Source organism: Paramormyrops kingsleyae, chromosome 9, assembly GCF_048594095.1.
Source record: "Paramormyrops kingsleyae isolate MSU_618 chromosome 9, PKINGS_0.4, whole genome shotgun sequence".
Classification (NCBI taxonomy): Eukaryota; Metazoa; Chordata; class Actinopteri; order Osteoglossiformes; family Mormyridae; genus Paramormyrops; species Paramormyrops kingsleyae.
Window position 1 is genome coordinate 166,160 of NC_132805.1, and position 15,512 is coordinate 181,671.

At 42.0% G+C, this 15,512-nt stretch overlaps 2 protein-coding genes across 9 annotated transcripts in view; one reads left to right on the plus strand and one right to left on the minus strand.

Annotated features, from left to right (window-relative positions):
• LOC111850412 (protein Jumonji-like) overlaps window positions 1-2,348 on the plus strand; it is a 100,970-nt gene extending 98,622 nt beyond the window's left edge. For all 3 annotated transcript variants that reach the window (XM_023824272.2, XM_023824274.2, XM_023824275.2), the window contains 2 exons: window positions 20-127; window positions 470-2,348. In XM_023824272.2, the coding sequence (XP_023680040.2) occupies window positions 20-127; window positions 470-652 (291 nt within the window). In that variant the 3' untranslated portion in view covers window positions 653-2,348. The remainder of the gene's footprint in view (window positions 1-19; window positions 128-469) is intronic.
• A 188-nt stretch (window positions 2,349-2,536) lies between these two features.
• The window catches only part of LOC111850432 (dysbindin-A-like), a 38,210-nt gene continuing 25,234 nt past the window's right edge, over window positions 2,537-15,512 (minus strand). For 5 of the 6 annotated variants that reach the window (XM_072715930.1, XM_023824321.2, XM_072715932.1 and 2 more), the window contains 3 exons: window positions 8,292-8,447; window positions 5,256-5,399; window positions 2,537-3,867 (listed from right to left, as the gene is read on the minus strand). In XM_072715930.1, the coding sequence (XP_072572031.1) occupies window positions 3,596-3,867; window positions 5,256-5,399; window positions 8,292-8,447 (572 nt within the window). In that variant the 3' untranslated portion in view covers window positions 2,537-3,595. The remainder of the gene's footprint in view (window positions 3,868-5,255; window positions 5,400-8,291; window positions 8,448-15,512) is intronic. The other variant, XM_072715931.1, reaches the window with a different exon arrangement.

The window sequence follows — 15,512 nt, forward strand, 5'->3', positions numbered from 1 at the left end:
GTAATATCACTAACTACAGGTGGTGCAGGAAAACGAGAATGTGGTATTCTGCCTGGAATGTGCACTGCGCTACGTGGAGAAGCAGAAGTCCTGTCGTGGCCTCAAGCTCATGTACCGGTACGATGAGGTAAGCATCCAGACATCAGTAGAGATGACAGTACTTGGGCTACCTGAACAGAGCACAGGTCCAGCGACATTCTGTTGAGGTGAAGCAAACACTCCAAAATGGGCAAGTGTGTGCATAATCTATAACAGAGTAGCATTCCACCCAGGGTTTACCCAACTTTACACACTGCACTTGGATAGTTGAGCCTAGCCTAAGCAGTAACTGAACCTGGATAAAATAACTAAACAAATAGCCCCTACATATCTTTCATTATCCAGTGTTGTTGTATCCTCCTTGATTGTTTTCATGTCTCTATTTTCCTTCTGCGTGCCTTTCATCCTCATGATCCTAATGATGTGGCAGGGCCAGATGAACAACTTGGTGAACCAGGTGTGCGGGAAGGCGACGGTGAAGGGGAGCTGCAACGGACTGAGTCCCAGCAGACTGCCCGCGAGGCGCGGCCTCCAAAGACGGACCTCGGTGCAGGGGTCGCTCTCCCGTTTCCCTGCCCCCCACCTGTCCAAAGGGGCCCTGAGCTCCTTGTGAAGGAGGAGGAGCAGCAGCAAACTCTGTGGATCTCACCATCCCCCCTCCCTTTTCCGGTAGTACAGAGAACTTGCCTGAATACGCAAGATGTCTTTTGCACTAGCTTGAAAGAAAAATAGATTTGTTTTTTTTTTTTTTTTAGAGAATTTTTTTCCTTTATAGAATTAAATTAAATGTACACATATATAGCCAGCACGTGTTGTGGTGGCTTCCTGTTTCTTTGGTGCTGTGGTCCCCTCTGTTTAAATTGCAGCTCAGAGTCGACCCGATGTCTTTGTTTACCTTCCAAGCCCATTCGCCCATTCATCAGCCCATTCCACTGCATGCACATCCGTCCCCGGAACACGAGCAAGCAAAGCGGCAAAGGCTTGTAAATCTTTAAAGCTACGCGTCAGTAGCCACAGGACATATGACATTTAATTATCCTTTACCTGCAAGCAACTGTTTGGCGGAGAACAGGTTTGAAAGTAAAACTTGAAAGCTCATTGACTCCTCTGTTTATAAACGTTCAGTTTATTCACGATATTTCGTCTAAGGTGCTTCGTTCGATATGCTGACGGAGAGCAGCTGGCTCGGACCGTTCAGACCCGAGGATAAGGTGTGGAGACGGCATCTGTCGTTTTTGAAAACCGTGCCTGATTTACATAGGAAACACATGTTGTTTTATGGTGCTGTTGGTTCTACGACACTAAGAAGTTCTCCATTTCGGTATTTTGTTTCTCACAGGATAGAGAGCCCGAGGGCTGCCTTTGGTTTTACATGTGCAATCATTGACATTCCGATCATCTAGTGATATTGTCATCATCTTTATCGCACACCTGTACACAGGACTATTGTTATTGTTGTCTATTTTTATTACTTTTTTATTTTGGCTAAATGGGGTTTTTCGGTTTAATGGGATTATTACAAATAGAGCCAATCATCTAAGGGCGTGAAATGTGAAAAGGCAGAATTCCACTGTAGGCCCCCACCCTCTTTATTTTTTCAGTTTTCCAGATGTATTACAGAAGAAATATTGAATACAAAGTTCTCTAAGAAGAAAGTGACATTTGTACATATGGCTGTAAATTTCTTTATATACTTGAGCCTTTCATGGGAGGGATTCTGAGGAAGGATGAAGAAAAAGCCTTATACTTTAATTTCTTCATCAGTCGAGTTCAGTGCTTACAGGGTTGCTCTTGTAACGTTTATAAGTGCGGCTTACACCCCCCCCAAAAAAAAAGTTATGGTGGCCCCAATAGGATTTTTCATTTTACCTTTACTTTTTTTTTTTTTTTAAGGGAAGATACGCTAACAAAAAAGGGTTTTACATTTTCATGACTGAAAATTCAATGTAGTAGCTGCTGATGTTGCACTGAGGTTGTCAGTGGTGACTGTCAAGAACCTATAATACAGTCTGTTGATTGTTGTCCACAGAAAACTCAGCTGTTTTACTGTAGGAGTATTTAATGAAAACGGGCGAGTGTTTAAACAACAAAAAAAAAGTGGTTGTCAAGTTTTTATGGCCTTACAATGTATTTTAAAATGGCTTTGTTTTCCTTTTTCTACAGTGTACCTATTGCTTACGGTCAGATGTTTTAATTTAATTATTTTCAGCGTCTCCTTCAATGTGGAAACATGTTGGTAATTGCTGGTTTCTTACTTTTCAAGTTTGTACAAAGGTTAAGGTTTAATTAAAAACTTGTGGACAAATCACTGTCATTTGTTTTACACGCCTTTGTGCCGCCTCTGTGTTCACTGTGATGGGCATTGTAGCTTCAGGTAACTATGCGTTGTTAGCATTCAGGACTGGTGTCTGTCTGCTCACATGCAGCCAAAATACTCAGCACTAACTCCAAATGCTCATCTCAAAGATTTGCTAACATTGAACAGGAACTCCAAGCATTTAAAATATCCAAAGTTTTATTTCAGATTTTGGATTCAGAGATCCCCCCTCTGCTGCCACATTTTTTTCCACTTTCATCAATTAGCAATAAAAAATGTAAGTGGACAACTTACTCTACAAAGAGCAAGTTGAGGGAGGTGTAAAGACAATTTCCTCACGGGGATTAATAAAATAATTATTATTATTATTTAAGCTGACTTAGGGGGTGACATGGTGGTGCAGTGTTTAGCACTGTAACCTCACACTTCTGGGACCTGGGTTTGGTTCTCCACCTGGGTTACGTGTGTGGAGTTTCCATGTTCTCCCCATGTTGTCGTGGGGTTTCCTCTGGGTACTCTGGTTTCCCCCCACAGTCCAAAGGCATGTTGAGGCTAATTGGAGTTACTAAATTGGCCATAGGTGTGCATGTGTGAGTGAATGGTGTGTGTGCCCTGCGATGGGCTGCCCCCCCCCCCCCGTCCAGGGTTGTTCCCTGCCTCGTGCCCATTGCTTCCGGGATGTAAAGGTAGACTGATGGATTATTTAAAACCAAACAGCCCATCTTTTCGTTTAACCACTGTAGACACTGTGCATCTTGTTAGGTGGACGTCCCAAGGGCTGAGGCAGTAAAATTGAAACTGGCACATAGTTGTGTGTTTTCCAAAAAGACGTGCATCTCACGTCCATCAATGGACCAGACATATAAATCAGGGTATTATAACAACCCAGCCATGCCTAATTAATTAAAGCCTAAAGCTTGAAAAAGAACCACAGCTGGAAATCACGGTGCGGGGGTGGGCTGGCGTGGTGAGTGGCCTCACATTGGATAAGAGGTTACAGGACAACTGTGCTACAGAAGTAATGATTGATGTTTAAAAAGATAATATAAAGTGACTGTTTATTAATCAAGAGATTTTTTTAGGAAAGGCAGCATTTTTCACACAAGAGTAGGATTTCCTTGGATGGGGGCGGGTAAAAAAGCTCATTTTTAAAGGCCGTTTCCTCTTTGTACTGAGTGAATTTCTTACAGCAGTTTTAAGCGGTTGTCAGGTCCATTTTGGCAGCACTGCACCCTCTACCTACAAGGCTGGGGAGTCACTGTCGTCAGAGTTTGGTAGCGCCTGGCTCTCAGGCAGCGTCACCAGCGCCGTGTCCGCTTGTACCTCTTCCTCATCCGACTGCACGACGGGAGAGGCGACATCCTCCCCGCTGGCCTCCTCAGTGCCAGCTGTCTCCTGGCTGACTGAGTCCTCCGTGCAGCTGGAAGACATGGAGGACAGCTTGCTGCAGTGGTCAGCTGCTGCGGGCACCTGAAGCACAAGGTCCGTGGGGAGCAGCGCTGGTTCCGAATCTAGGGAAGCACAGTGGTGGATACACTGAGTGATGGGCCAGCCAGGACATACCTGGGTTCCCCCAGAAAGTGTGTTTCATGTGACTACATAGGTTTATCCCTCCCCACCCAGAATGCGCGCTGCCCACCCCTTAGTGACACCCTTGGCTGAGAAAAAAGATCCGCCTTAAATACTATATGATACACTCAATTTCCTTTAGCATGTAGTAGAAGTAATAATAATAATAAACATTTGAGTGTTTAGAAAGGCGCCTATAAATAAAATGTATTATTATTATTATAGAAGTAATAATAATAATAAACATACTGTTTATACTGTTGATTAGAGTAGCTCTGTAATGTGGGTTAACTGATGCTTGCCCATTTGTTACAGAATTAAATACAATTAAGCTACTCTCCTTTTTTCGGGGAGTATAATTAGAGCACAGGAGTAATTAGCGAAAAGTCAAATATCACAGCATAAATGTCAATGGAAATTAAGCAGTTGAAATTGAGTCCAACTCTCACACATGGTTTTGGGAGATTCACAGCGGTCAGATGCTGTTGGCAATGACAGAGCTTTACCACTGCCGTAAAATAAGGCAGACAACTAGCACTGGTGTGACGGTCCCAGAGATTCATCAATTGGGGAGGGGGGGGCGTTCAGTTTGTTTGAAAAGCACAGAAAAAAACAACATGGGTGGTATACCTTACTGTATACATATCTCAAATTTTTATGGTATAGTCCAGTGATTTTTTCAAAACGAGGGATTGCATGACAATACCGTTTAATATACTTTATGCATTAAAATTAAAGCTTTATTAAAGATTTCTAATAAAAACCAATAGTATTCCTTTATAGTTGTAAATGGCTCGAGAGCTTTGGTCATGGTATTACACAATCACAGAACTCTCAGCTAAAATCAAAGTATTCATTTAGCATCTTACAGGAGAGCCATGCTTCATTTTGTTTTACACTGTTAAAAATGTTCTAACTGGCAATATTTATTTTGTTGAAGGCCAATACTTTTCAGTTAAGTCTTTTCAGTTAAGTGGATGTTTAATGGTTGTCAGGCATTTAAGAGCCATTTGCCAAATAGGTTTTATATTTAAACAGTTTTTTTAAATATAGAGCAATATCAAATTAAGGGGATTAAAAGGAGTGTATGTGGACATAGTGGAGGGAAACCCACTACGTTCAAAAGAAATTACATTGTTTGCCAGGGTAACCAAATTATGTTTATATTAATAAACATCTGCAAGAACATTGCAGAATGAATACAAGAGCAACAATATCTTAACCTGTGCAGGGGACCCAAACATGTTTCCCTGGCCAGAGGGGTCCTTGGATAATAAAAGCCCGAGAAGCACTGATGCGCATGCCCCCCCCTGCTGTGACAGCGGCACACCTAGCACTGGTGAGGTCATGCTGCTATCCTCCGCTCCCGAGTTGAGGAAAACATCCAGGGCCTCCTGATCCGACACGTCCATCAGCTCCAACTGCTCCAAAATATCCACGTTCACCTCCATCGAAGACATGCTCCCTATTGGCTCTATGCATGGGAAAAGAAATTACCTCTGATGCATTCTGGGTAATGATGTAATTTGACAATCATCTGGATGCAGACACAGAAAACCAGAACCTTTCCTAAACTTTACTGAAGTTTCTAGAATAGTTATTCTTTAACAGAAAAACTGTTTGGTCCAGCTGTGCACAGTTCTGGTCTGTGTTTCAGAAGGAGAATTATACTCTCAGGCATTGTTATTTTCACTCAAGATCTGCTACATCTGCTGCTCACTCCCTCATAAGTTTTAACAAATTTTGCTCGACAGAACAGTTGACTGAAGCAAATCCTGACATATCAAAGCTTTGTAAGATTTGAGGAGAGACATTTGTGCTAATAAACTGAAGAAAGTGAAAACGCTGCCATTCAATAGTACAGATCCTCCTCACTTTCTGATGTCTTGACTTACAATATTTATACTTTATGATGGTGCAATAGTGATGCACATTCAGTAGTCAACTTTGAATTTTGATGTTTCCAGGCTACTGACACGCTGTACATTTCTGCTGATGCCAAGCAAAGGCTGCATCCACGAAGCCATGCTACCAGTCTATAGCGATCATGAGCATAAACATCTCATACAATGTTTAACTTATTAACTTAATTGTACAGTGTTCCATTTCCATGTTTAACCAAATAAACTTGCATTCATTCATTTACTTTTCAATTACTGGTAGTTATTCACATTAATTATTAACTTTTTCAGTGACTAGCTATTTAGTTATGTATCATACTCATATTTGACTTAAGATATTTTGCAAATACAATAGATTCATCGAATCATAACCCCATTGTAAGTCGCGGAGCATCTGCATTATGAATTGAAATATTGGATCATTGCCTAATTGTCTGATGTGAACAACAGTTTTGAGGTATGGGATGGTGCAATAATGAAATACTAATTTAAGCCAGTGACCTTCGGGAGCAAAAAGTAGGAAACTCAGATGAATGGCACAAACGCACCATGGTTAATGTAAAATGTTGAGCAAAAAAAGCATTTTTAGGCTTAGTCTTAAATATGAGCCTATGAGGTCACCACTACATGCAAGTAACTAGTAGCTAAAGAAAAGTGAATCCCCCCATACCTCAAATTTTATGAAAGCAGGACAGCAGAGGGTAGCACAACAAAGAGAAAAGAGGCAGCTGTCAATCGAACAAGTTTAAGGAGCTTGAGTGTCCAGACACAGGTAGAGAGTGACGTCCTTGCTAGTGTGTACTCCTCGGCCATCAGAAGGCACCATGGAAAAATCACAGCAAGATGAAAGAAGAGCAAACAAACATATTAACAGAAGAAAATGTCAGACTACTACCATTTTTGTTTTTTGTCATGTATAATTGACATACCCTATAACTAAAACTAAACCATCCTGTCACATTTACCATCTGAGAGAGGTTACAGCTGACTGCTAACAGATCAAGAACATCAATAGTCTTTTATTATTAGCATTTAAGCAGTACAGCTATTAAAACAGTGTTTAAGGTGCTTAATCTTCTTTAGTTTGATTATTATCTCCTGTGAATTTGTGTTTATTGAAGATACGGCACGACACTCCACTGGGCAACTGTGGGCTTCCAAGGATGCTTGCAGTTCTTAATTCTATTAAGCAAGGCAATTATGGAGACAAGATTATTTTAATGTCAGCTATTCATTAACAAACTAGGTACATACTGCGTAATTGATTTCATTTATAATTGTCCGGTGTATTACCAATTACAAAATATGTAGAACTTATTTTTAGTGCACAATAATGATTAGCTAAAACAAAGACTTGCATGATTGGTGCGGGATTGTGCAAAGGAGAGTTACATAAAGGCGCAGAGCGCCTACAATGAGGGAAGATGACCAAAAGAGAACAGAAAAGAGACTAAAAAAAAATCTTTGCAATGTTCAGCTCTGTCAGTCAGCCTCGCTTTGATGGGAGACAGGCAGATGGTGTGAAGTTGAGCAGAAACCTGCCATGTGGTGCAATTCCTTTCGCGTTTGTACGAGATCCTTCTGCGATGCAAAGTTACTCATTATTTCCTCAGTGTTGCGAGGTTGTTTGTACAGGATTAAAATTCATGTCTAAAAGCAAAATAAATGTTCATGCTCCATATATTCAGTCAAACGCAACGCTTTTCCTCAGTCATGGTGCCAAATGACTGAACTGACTTGTTCTCATAGAATACCAAAGAAAAAAATGAAAATCTCAAAGCACTTGGCCCTGTCTATTTGGGACATCAACATGACACGAGATCCTGGGCAGCGTGTGGCCCAGCGGGTTAGGTTTCTGTGGAGCAACTGAAAGGTCAGCGGTTCAAATCGCGTGCTCAGCAGAATAATCGCATTGTCGCTGGGCCCTTGAGCAAGGCCCTTAACCCCACAGGAGACAGTCTAGGGGTGCCACTTCACTCACTTCTCTATGTTTCATGGAGAACAGGATGGGATGTGTGAAAAGAAACATTCTGATGTACTCAGCAAATAAAGCATAATTTCTCATTTTCCCCTATTAACTGAAACTGGTTTCCTGGGATTTTTAACCACTTATTCAATTACCTGAGAAGACTGAGCAAAATCCTGGGTGACATTCAGATGAGTTACACTACGTGCACCAAATTTCACTTTAGAAGATTTCATTTATTAAATGGATTTTTCTTTAATAATAAATTTTAAGAGAAGAATGTGATGGTTATAATCTCAATACAAAGCAAACAAAATCAAAATCAAATTCTAATTCATTATCACTGTACTTCCACCCAGCTCACAGGGTCTTCCAGACAGTCCACATTTATGCTCCCCCCCAGCTTCCAGCCTACCTGAACCAAATAATGAAGGACACCGAATGCCTGGTACAGGTGCTTTAGGAGCTAAACGACCACCCCCCTCCCCCCCCACCTCACCTCTCCTCTCGGCAATCTGCAGGTAGCCGGCAGACAGGTACTGCTCCATGTCCTGCTGGAAAGCTTCCTCAAAGAACTTCTGCCGCTCCTTCAGCTTGACTTGCTGAGCGTGCTCCATCTCTAACACCTTCTGGGCGTGCTCTGAGTCCAGCTCCGCTGTAGGGAAACACGTCACACCGGATGCAAGGGATTAACAGCTATCCGTTGATAGCAAACCAGCTCGCCAATTAAATCTTAAATATAGTCTTAAATATAGAACTCCAGACATGGGCAAACTGAGAAATCACAGGCTCCTGGGCACAAACCTTTCGAGTCAGCCCCCATCCCCAGAGCCCCAGAACCTACAGTATGCCCTAACTAGTGTACTATCTAAGACAGCTCTGGTCCTTCTTAAAACAACCAGCACTGCCTAATTTACTGGAAAATGTAATCTAAAAATAGTCACAAACTGTCTTCACTAACGGGGAACAGGGAACAGGGCTTGCCCCCCCCCCAGGTAACTGAAGGTGCCATGTGACCCCAAAACCCATAGTTTGTGCTAAATAGTGTACAACTCTTTACTAGAGGATTGCATCCAGCACTGCATATTTACTGGAGGATTGCATCCAGCACTGCATATTTACTGGATTGCATCCAGCACTGCATATTTACTGGATGATTTCATCCAGAAATGCATGCTGATGACCTTCATGACCTCGAGGCCCTCCGAAGCAACTGAAGTACACAAAGGGCCCCAAAACCAGTTGGGCAAAACCAGCATGGCAACTAAGAGAGCACTGGAACTTACTAAATAGCTACAGGATGACATAAATGGCCGCAAACTGCCCTCACAAGGTGGGGGAGGCCACTTAGGCCTCCAGACCCAAGCTGTAAACCACATATGACTCCAGTGTCTTATGGAGACAGTGTAATCAGAATTTAAAAGAAAATTCAGTGCAATATATTTCTGTTCCAACCACACTCTGAGGTCGTATATTAGACACCCCTGTGTAGTACAGGGTGGGACCCATTTTCATCCCAAAAACCACTTAAATGGTTAATGAGTTACAGATTTGGAGATGCTTTTCTGCACACCGCTGAGCTGTTATTTTTTGCACTTGTGACCTTCCTGTTAGGTTTAACGAGTCTGGCCATTCTCCTCTGACCCCTCTCCTTAACAACGTGTTTTCATTGACAGACTTGCCTCTGACTGAATGTTTTTTTTTGTTCAATACCCTTCTCTACTCTTCTGTAGTGTGTGAAATTTACCACATTTGGTAGCTACAATCATGCCACATTTAAAAACCACTTTAAATCCCTCATCTTAGCTATAGTAGTGCTCAGCTCTACAGTAACTGAACCCCGTCTTCGTGCCGTATATCTTCAGCAGCAGCCACATGATTAGCTACTTGGAAGTTCACATTAACAAGTGGGTACATCCAATAAAGTGACCACTGACTGCCAACATGTTATATTTCTGAAGATCAAAGATCATGTTTATATAGTCTTGTTCTGATTTAATGATCAAGTTTCTCCCAGAAACTTCCAGGCACATTAAGGAACCAGACCCAGGTTCACACGTACTTTTCTGCCCTGACAGATTGAGACAATAGCTTACATCTAAGAAGCAAAAAATAACCGGAGAGCAGGCAGCTGTCATTGTTCTGCGTTTCCCTGCCTCGTTGTGAGGGAAGTCAACATCGGCCCTGCTGCAGCCATCACTCTGTCTTTCATCAACCACAGTGCTAATCCCCAGGCCAATCTAAGCCTAACCCTAACCCTAAGCCTAACCCTTACCCCCAGGCCAACCTAAGCCTAACCCTAACCCTAAGCCTAACCCTTACCCCCAGGCCAACCTGCAGGTACCAGCACTGGGGATGGTAATAACGCAGCTTCAACATTCCAAAACCGTCCTGTGAACACCTCCCACCTCACCCATCTTTAAATTGTGTTTAAATTGCCACATTCTTGTGCGACAAGATAATTTCTTCAGCAGTATTTATAGAACACATGTTAATAGAATGCTTGCAAAAAACTAAAATAAGGACCTTTTTACTTCCTGTAATGCAACCCCATAGGTTTGGCTGTTCATTCAAATACTGGCAATATTAGTATTATGACCTTATTCAGTTGCATACTGAAGCAGCCAGATATAAAATCAGTATTCTTTGTAATTGCTCTATACTACAAATATTGACATTGGGAAGAACAGATGGTAGATCTGGGTATTTGTATTTATCACAGATGGCTTGGTTATGCCATCCCTACAATGATATAAGCATCTAATTGTGCTGTATTCAGCTTAAATTTTTTTGAGGGGGGGGGGGGGCAAAGACTAGAAGGAGTTATCAGGCTTGCTTCAGTCAATTTAGCAGCAAAAGTTCTTTGGCAAAAATAAAATAATCAGACAATTTCAAAAATAGTCACATTCACTATATACTGGCACTAAAGAGCTGCAACTACAGGAAAAGAATCAATAAAGTGAAGACTAATTGAGCACCTTAACTAACCAGCATTAATTAAATGGGTTTCAGGACTTGGGCGAGATTTTACATTCCCAGTAGTAACCAGAACCATTTCCTCAAAACAGCTACCTTCCCCGTCATCTCCGTGCCGGTTTTCCCCAACGGCTCTGCAGACGACAAGCCAGATTTGTGAGGACGAGATGAAGATGGTGCCTGTTCACCCCTAGGGTTTCTGTAGCTTTGCCCGCAGGATGGCCATCGACATACATAACTGTATTAGCATTTCAATCACACCCCCCACCGCAAAAAATTATTGTACAATTTTTCGTTCTGTAAATCTTTTATGTCTTCTAATCATCCTTTTCTGTGCCTGTAAAGGTCAGCAAGCGGATGTCACTGGCAGTACAGATCTGATTAAATTAGAGCATGGCTACGTTTTTGTTTTTCTCTTTTATTTTTTTTTAGAGCGTTGGCAGTTCCGGCTCGCTATCCGGCACATAAAGCTGTTTTTGTGGTCAGTGGAGCGGCAGAGGGCGCTGCTTCAGAGGACTAGTGCCACCAACCAGACAGAGAATAGGAGCATCTATTTCAGGCGATTTCGATACTGACCGCACATGCAGAAGTACCAGGTGAAATGGTTACACGTGCAAGTGGTTTGCATAGCGGGGCGCGGCGCCAGCCATCGTGATCCTGCTAAGCTCCCCCACAGGACAGCAGGAAGAATGAGCAACCCCCCCACCACTGCAGCTTCAATTATTTTCATTTTTCCCTTATAAGTCAAAGAGAAACCCAACCTCTAAAGCAAAGAATCAACCACCAAGGTAACCTCTTACTTTCCCACCAGCCCCTGAGAGAAACCACAGGCATAAGAGTACTGATCAGTCGGAAAGAGCCGAGGGGTCGATATCTGCCCTGTGGCACCATTCAGAATGAAAATCATTCAGCAATTGAGAGAGAGAGAGATATCAAAATGCAACACAATCAAGAAGCCATGATTTTCTGAGTCCTACCTGCGAGAAGACTGCCCTGCCTTATCAGTACGGGCATTCACAGTTACTGTGCCTGAGACAGGAAGTACCCACTCAGAGCAGCAGGAAGCATGAGCCTGAATGTGTGAGTGTGTGCACGCACGTGCATGTGTGTGTGTGTTCTGTGTGGGTACAGTATATGCGAGTGAGTGTGCATGTGTGAGACAAAGTTTTTCAAAATGGCTTCCTTTATTATGTGCTTAAACATGAACAAGACCACACGTCACTAATGTAGGGTAACTACATCCCTAATCAAACCTACAGTACACAACCTTTGTACGGCATCACCTGAAGTAACGGTGCTGTAACGGTTTCTAACCGCTTTCAGGTGCTTCCAGCTTTAGAGCCGGAAGAGACTGGGGAGGCAGGTGGGCCCTTGGGCACCAAGGAGCCACCTAACCCTAGTAGGAGGGAGGTTGTGGTAGTTGGGGATTCAATTATAAGAGGTGTAGATAGTTATGTGTGCACCCGTGATAGAGGGTCCCGTACGGTGTCTTGCCTGCCTGGTGCCCAGGTAGGGGACCTTCCAGATCGAGTGGACAGGCTTTTGGCCCCAGCCGGGGTGGATCCAGTGGTCGTGGTGCATGTTGGCACCAATGACATAGGAAAGGGCAGAAGGGCTGTTCTGCAAGATAAATTTATAGAAGTCGCGGATAAGCTCAGAAGCAGAACATCCACGGTGGTATTCTCTGGAATACTTCCCGTGCCACGTGCAAGTCAGGCAAAATTAGCTGAGATAAAGGGATTAAATGCGTGGCTAAAATGGTGGTGTAGGAAAGAGGGGTTCAGGTTTATGGGGCACTGGAAGACCTTCTGGAACAGGTGGGACCTGTTCAAGCCGGACGGGTTGCATCTGAACCATAGGGGAACCAGTGTATTGGGGAGGCGTATGTGCAGAATAGTTGAGGAATGTTTAAACTAGGGACTGGGGGGGCAGGGAGGTCAGTTAAGAATTTATGTGGGGAGAGACGGAAAGCCCAAATAAAAATTAAAAGTAGACACTGTAAAAGGCCTACCATTAGTGGTCTGTATTTGAATGCTAGGAGTATTAGAAACAAAATTAACGACTTAGAGGCTTTAATTTCTTCAGACAATTACGACATTATAGGAATAACTGAAACATGGATGAGTGACAATGATGGTGATGAATATAATATGGATGGTTATACGTTGTTCCGTAGAGACCGGATAGGCAAGAAGGGAGGTGGTGTTGCAGTATACGTAAAAGAAAACTTGCAGGCAAGGGATCTCACTGATAAAAATAAAAATTCAGAAGCTGTATGGATCAAACTTGATGCTAAAGATTCAAATGGCCTAATTGTCGGGGTTTGTTATAGGGCACCTAATGTGGCTGTAGAGGAAAGCAGAATATTATATGATGATATCAGGATTATGAGTAATAAAAATGATGTGGTGGTTATGGGTGATTTTAATTTACCTGGGATACAGTGGGACACAGTCTCTGGCTCTTCTGTAAATGAACTTGAGATGGTGGAATTAGTACAGGATTGTTTTTTTACTCAGTTTGTTAATACTCCTACCAGGGGAGAAGCCCTTCTTGATCTCGTTTTTTGTAATAACCAGGATAGGATTGGAAAATTAGAGGTTTTAGACCCATTGTACGGTAGTGATCATAACATGGTTAAATTCGAGGTTAATTTTAGTGTCCAAAGAGCAAAGTCTAAATTAAAAGTATACAATGTTAGGAAGGCTAACTTTAATGGTATGAGACGGAAATTAGAAACTGTAAACTGGACAGAGTTAAATAGCAAAACAGTAGAAGAGGCATGGGAATTTTTCAAAAGCACATTGTTGCAAGTGCAAGAGGACTTCATACCTGTTTCCAGCAAAACTAAATCTAGGAAACGACAACCAAGGTGGTTTACTAAGGAAATTAAGAATAAAGTCAGGAGGAAAAGGGCTCTGTTCCACAACTGGAAAATAACTAATGATTTCAAAATCAAGCAGGAGTATCTAAGTCTACAGGCAGAGTTAAAAAATGACATTAGGCTATCAAAGAGGGATGTAGAAAGAAAAATTGCATTGGAGGCTAAGCATGACAGTAAAGGTTTCTTCCAATATTTTAACTCCAAGAGAGCACTAAAAGCTGAAATCACTAATTTACAGGATAGTAAGGGCCTTATAATTGATAACGAAATTGATATGGTAAATGAGTTTAATGATTATTTTTCAAGGGTGTTCACAATAGAGAACACAAGTAACTTACCACCAATTAATACGAATACAGCATCGTCTATGACCAATATATGTATAACTGAGGTTGATGTGATACTAAGCCTAGCTAAACTCAAAATAAATAAATCACAGGGGCCTGATGGCATCTTACCTTTAGTCTTGAAAGAGATGAGGGATATTATTAGCCAACCTTTGACTTTAATATTCCAGAAATCGTTATCTGCGGGTGTGGTACCATCAGATTGGAAGCATGCTAATATAACACCCATATTCAAAAAAGGGGATAGAAGTAATCCGGCAAACTATAGGCCAATCAGTTTAACTAGCATTACTGGAAAAATAATGGAAGCTATAATTCAAGTGAAAATGGTAGATTACCTAGATGCAAATAACATTATAAAGGATAGCCAACATGGATTTAGGAGAGGTAGATCCTGCTTAACGAATCTGCTTGAGTTCTTTGAGGAAGCTACAAGTGAAATTGATCACAAAAAGGCCTATGATGTGATTTACTTAGATTTCCAGAAAGCCTTTGATGTTGTCCCCCACAAACGGCTCTTGTTAAAGCTTAAAGCTGCAGGAATTTTAGGAACTGTGGCAGCTTGGATCAAAAACTGGCTAACTGATAGGAAGCAGCGAGTAGTTATTAGAGGCACTATGTCACAGTGGGCCTCCGTTTATAGTGGGGTACCGCAGGGTTCAATTTTAGGACCACTATTGTTCCTAATTTACATTAATGATATTGACACGAATACATACAGTAAACTGGTTAAATTTGCAGACGACACTAAGGTGGGCGGGGTAGCAGATACTAATCTAGCAGCAGAGAGGCTCCAACGGGATCTGGATTTAATTAGCGAATGGGCTGATACTTGGCAGATGAAATTTAACACAGATAAATGTAAGGTAATCCATGCAGGGAGCAGAAATATACAGTACAGATATTTTATGGGTTCCACTGAAATAAAGGTAGCTGATTACGAGAAAGATCTCGGTATGTATGTTGATGCTTCCATGTCCCACTCTCGCCAATGTGGGGAAGCAATAAAAAAGGCGAACAGAATGTTGGGTTATATCTCTAGATGTGTGGAGTTTAAGTCAAGGGAGGTGATGTTACACTTATATAATTCCTTGGTAAGACCCCACCTAGAATACTGTGTGCAGGTTTGGTCACCATACCTCAAGAAGGACATTGCTGCCTTAGAAAAGGTGCAACGAAGAGCTACGAGAATGATTCCTGGTCTTAGAGGAATGTCTTACGAGGAGAGGTTAGCGGAACTGAATCTGTTCAGCCTTGAGCAAAGGAGGCTAAGGGGGGATATGATTCAGGTCTATAAGATTCTAACGGGTCTGGATGCCGTTCAGCCAAATGACTATTTCAATATTAGTCTAAATACTAGAACTCGTGGCCATAAGTGGAAATTAGCGGGAGAACATTTTAAAACAAATTTGAGGAAGCACTTCTTTACACAGCGTGTAGTCAGAGTATGGAATAGTCTTCCTGCTATTGTAGTGGAAGCTAAAACCATGGGTTCCTTTAAATCAGAGCTAGA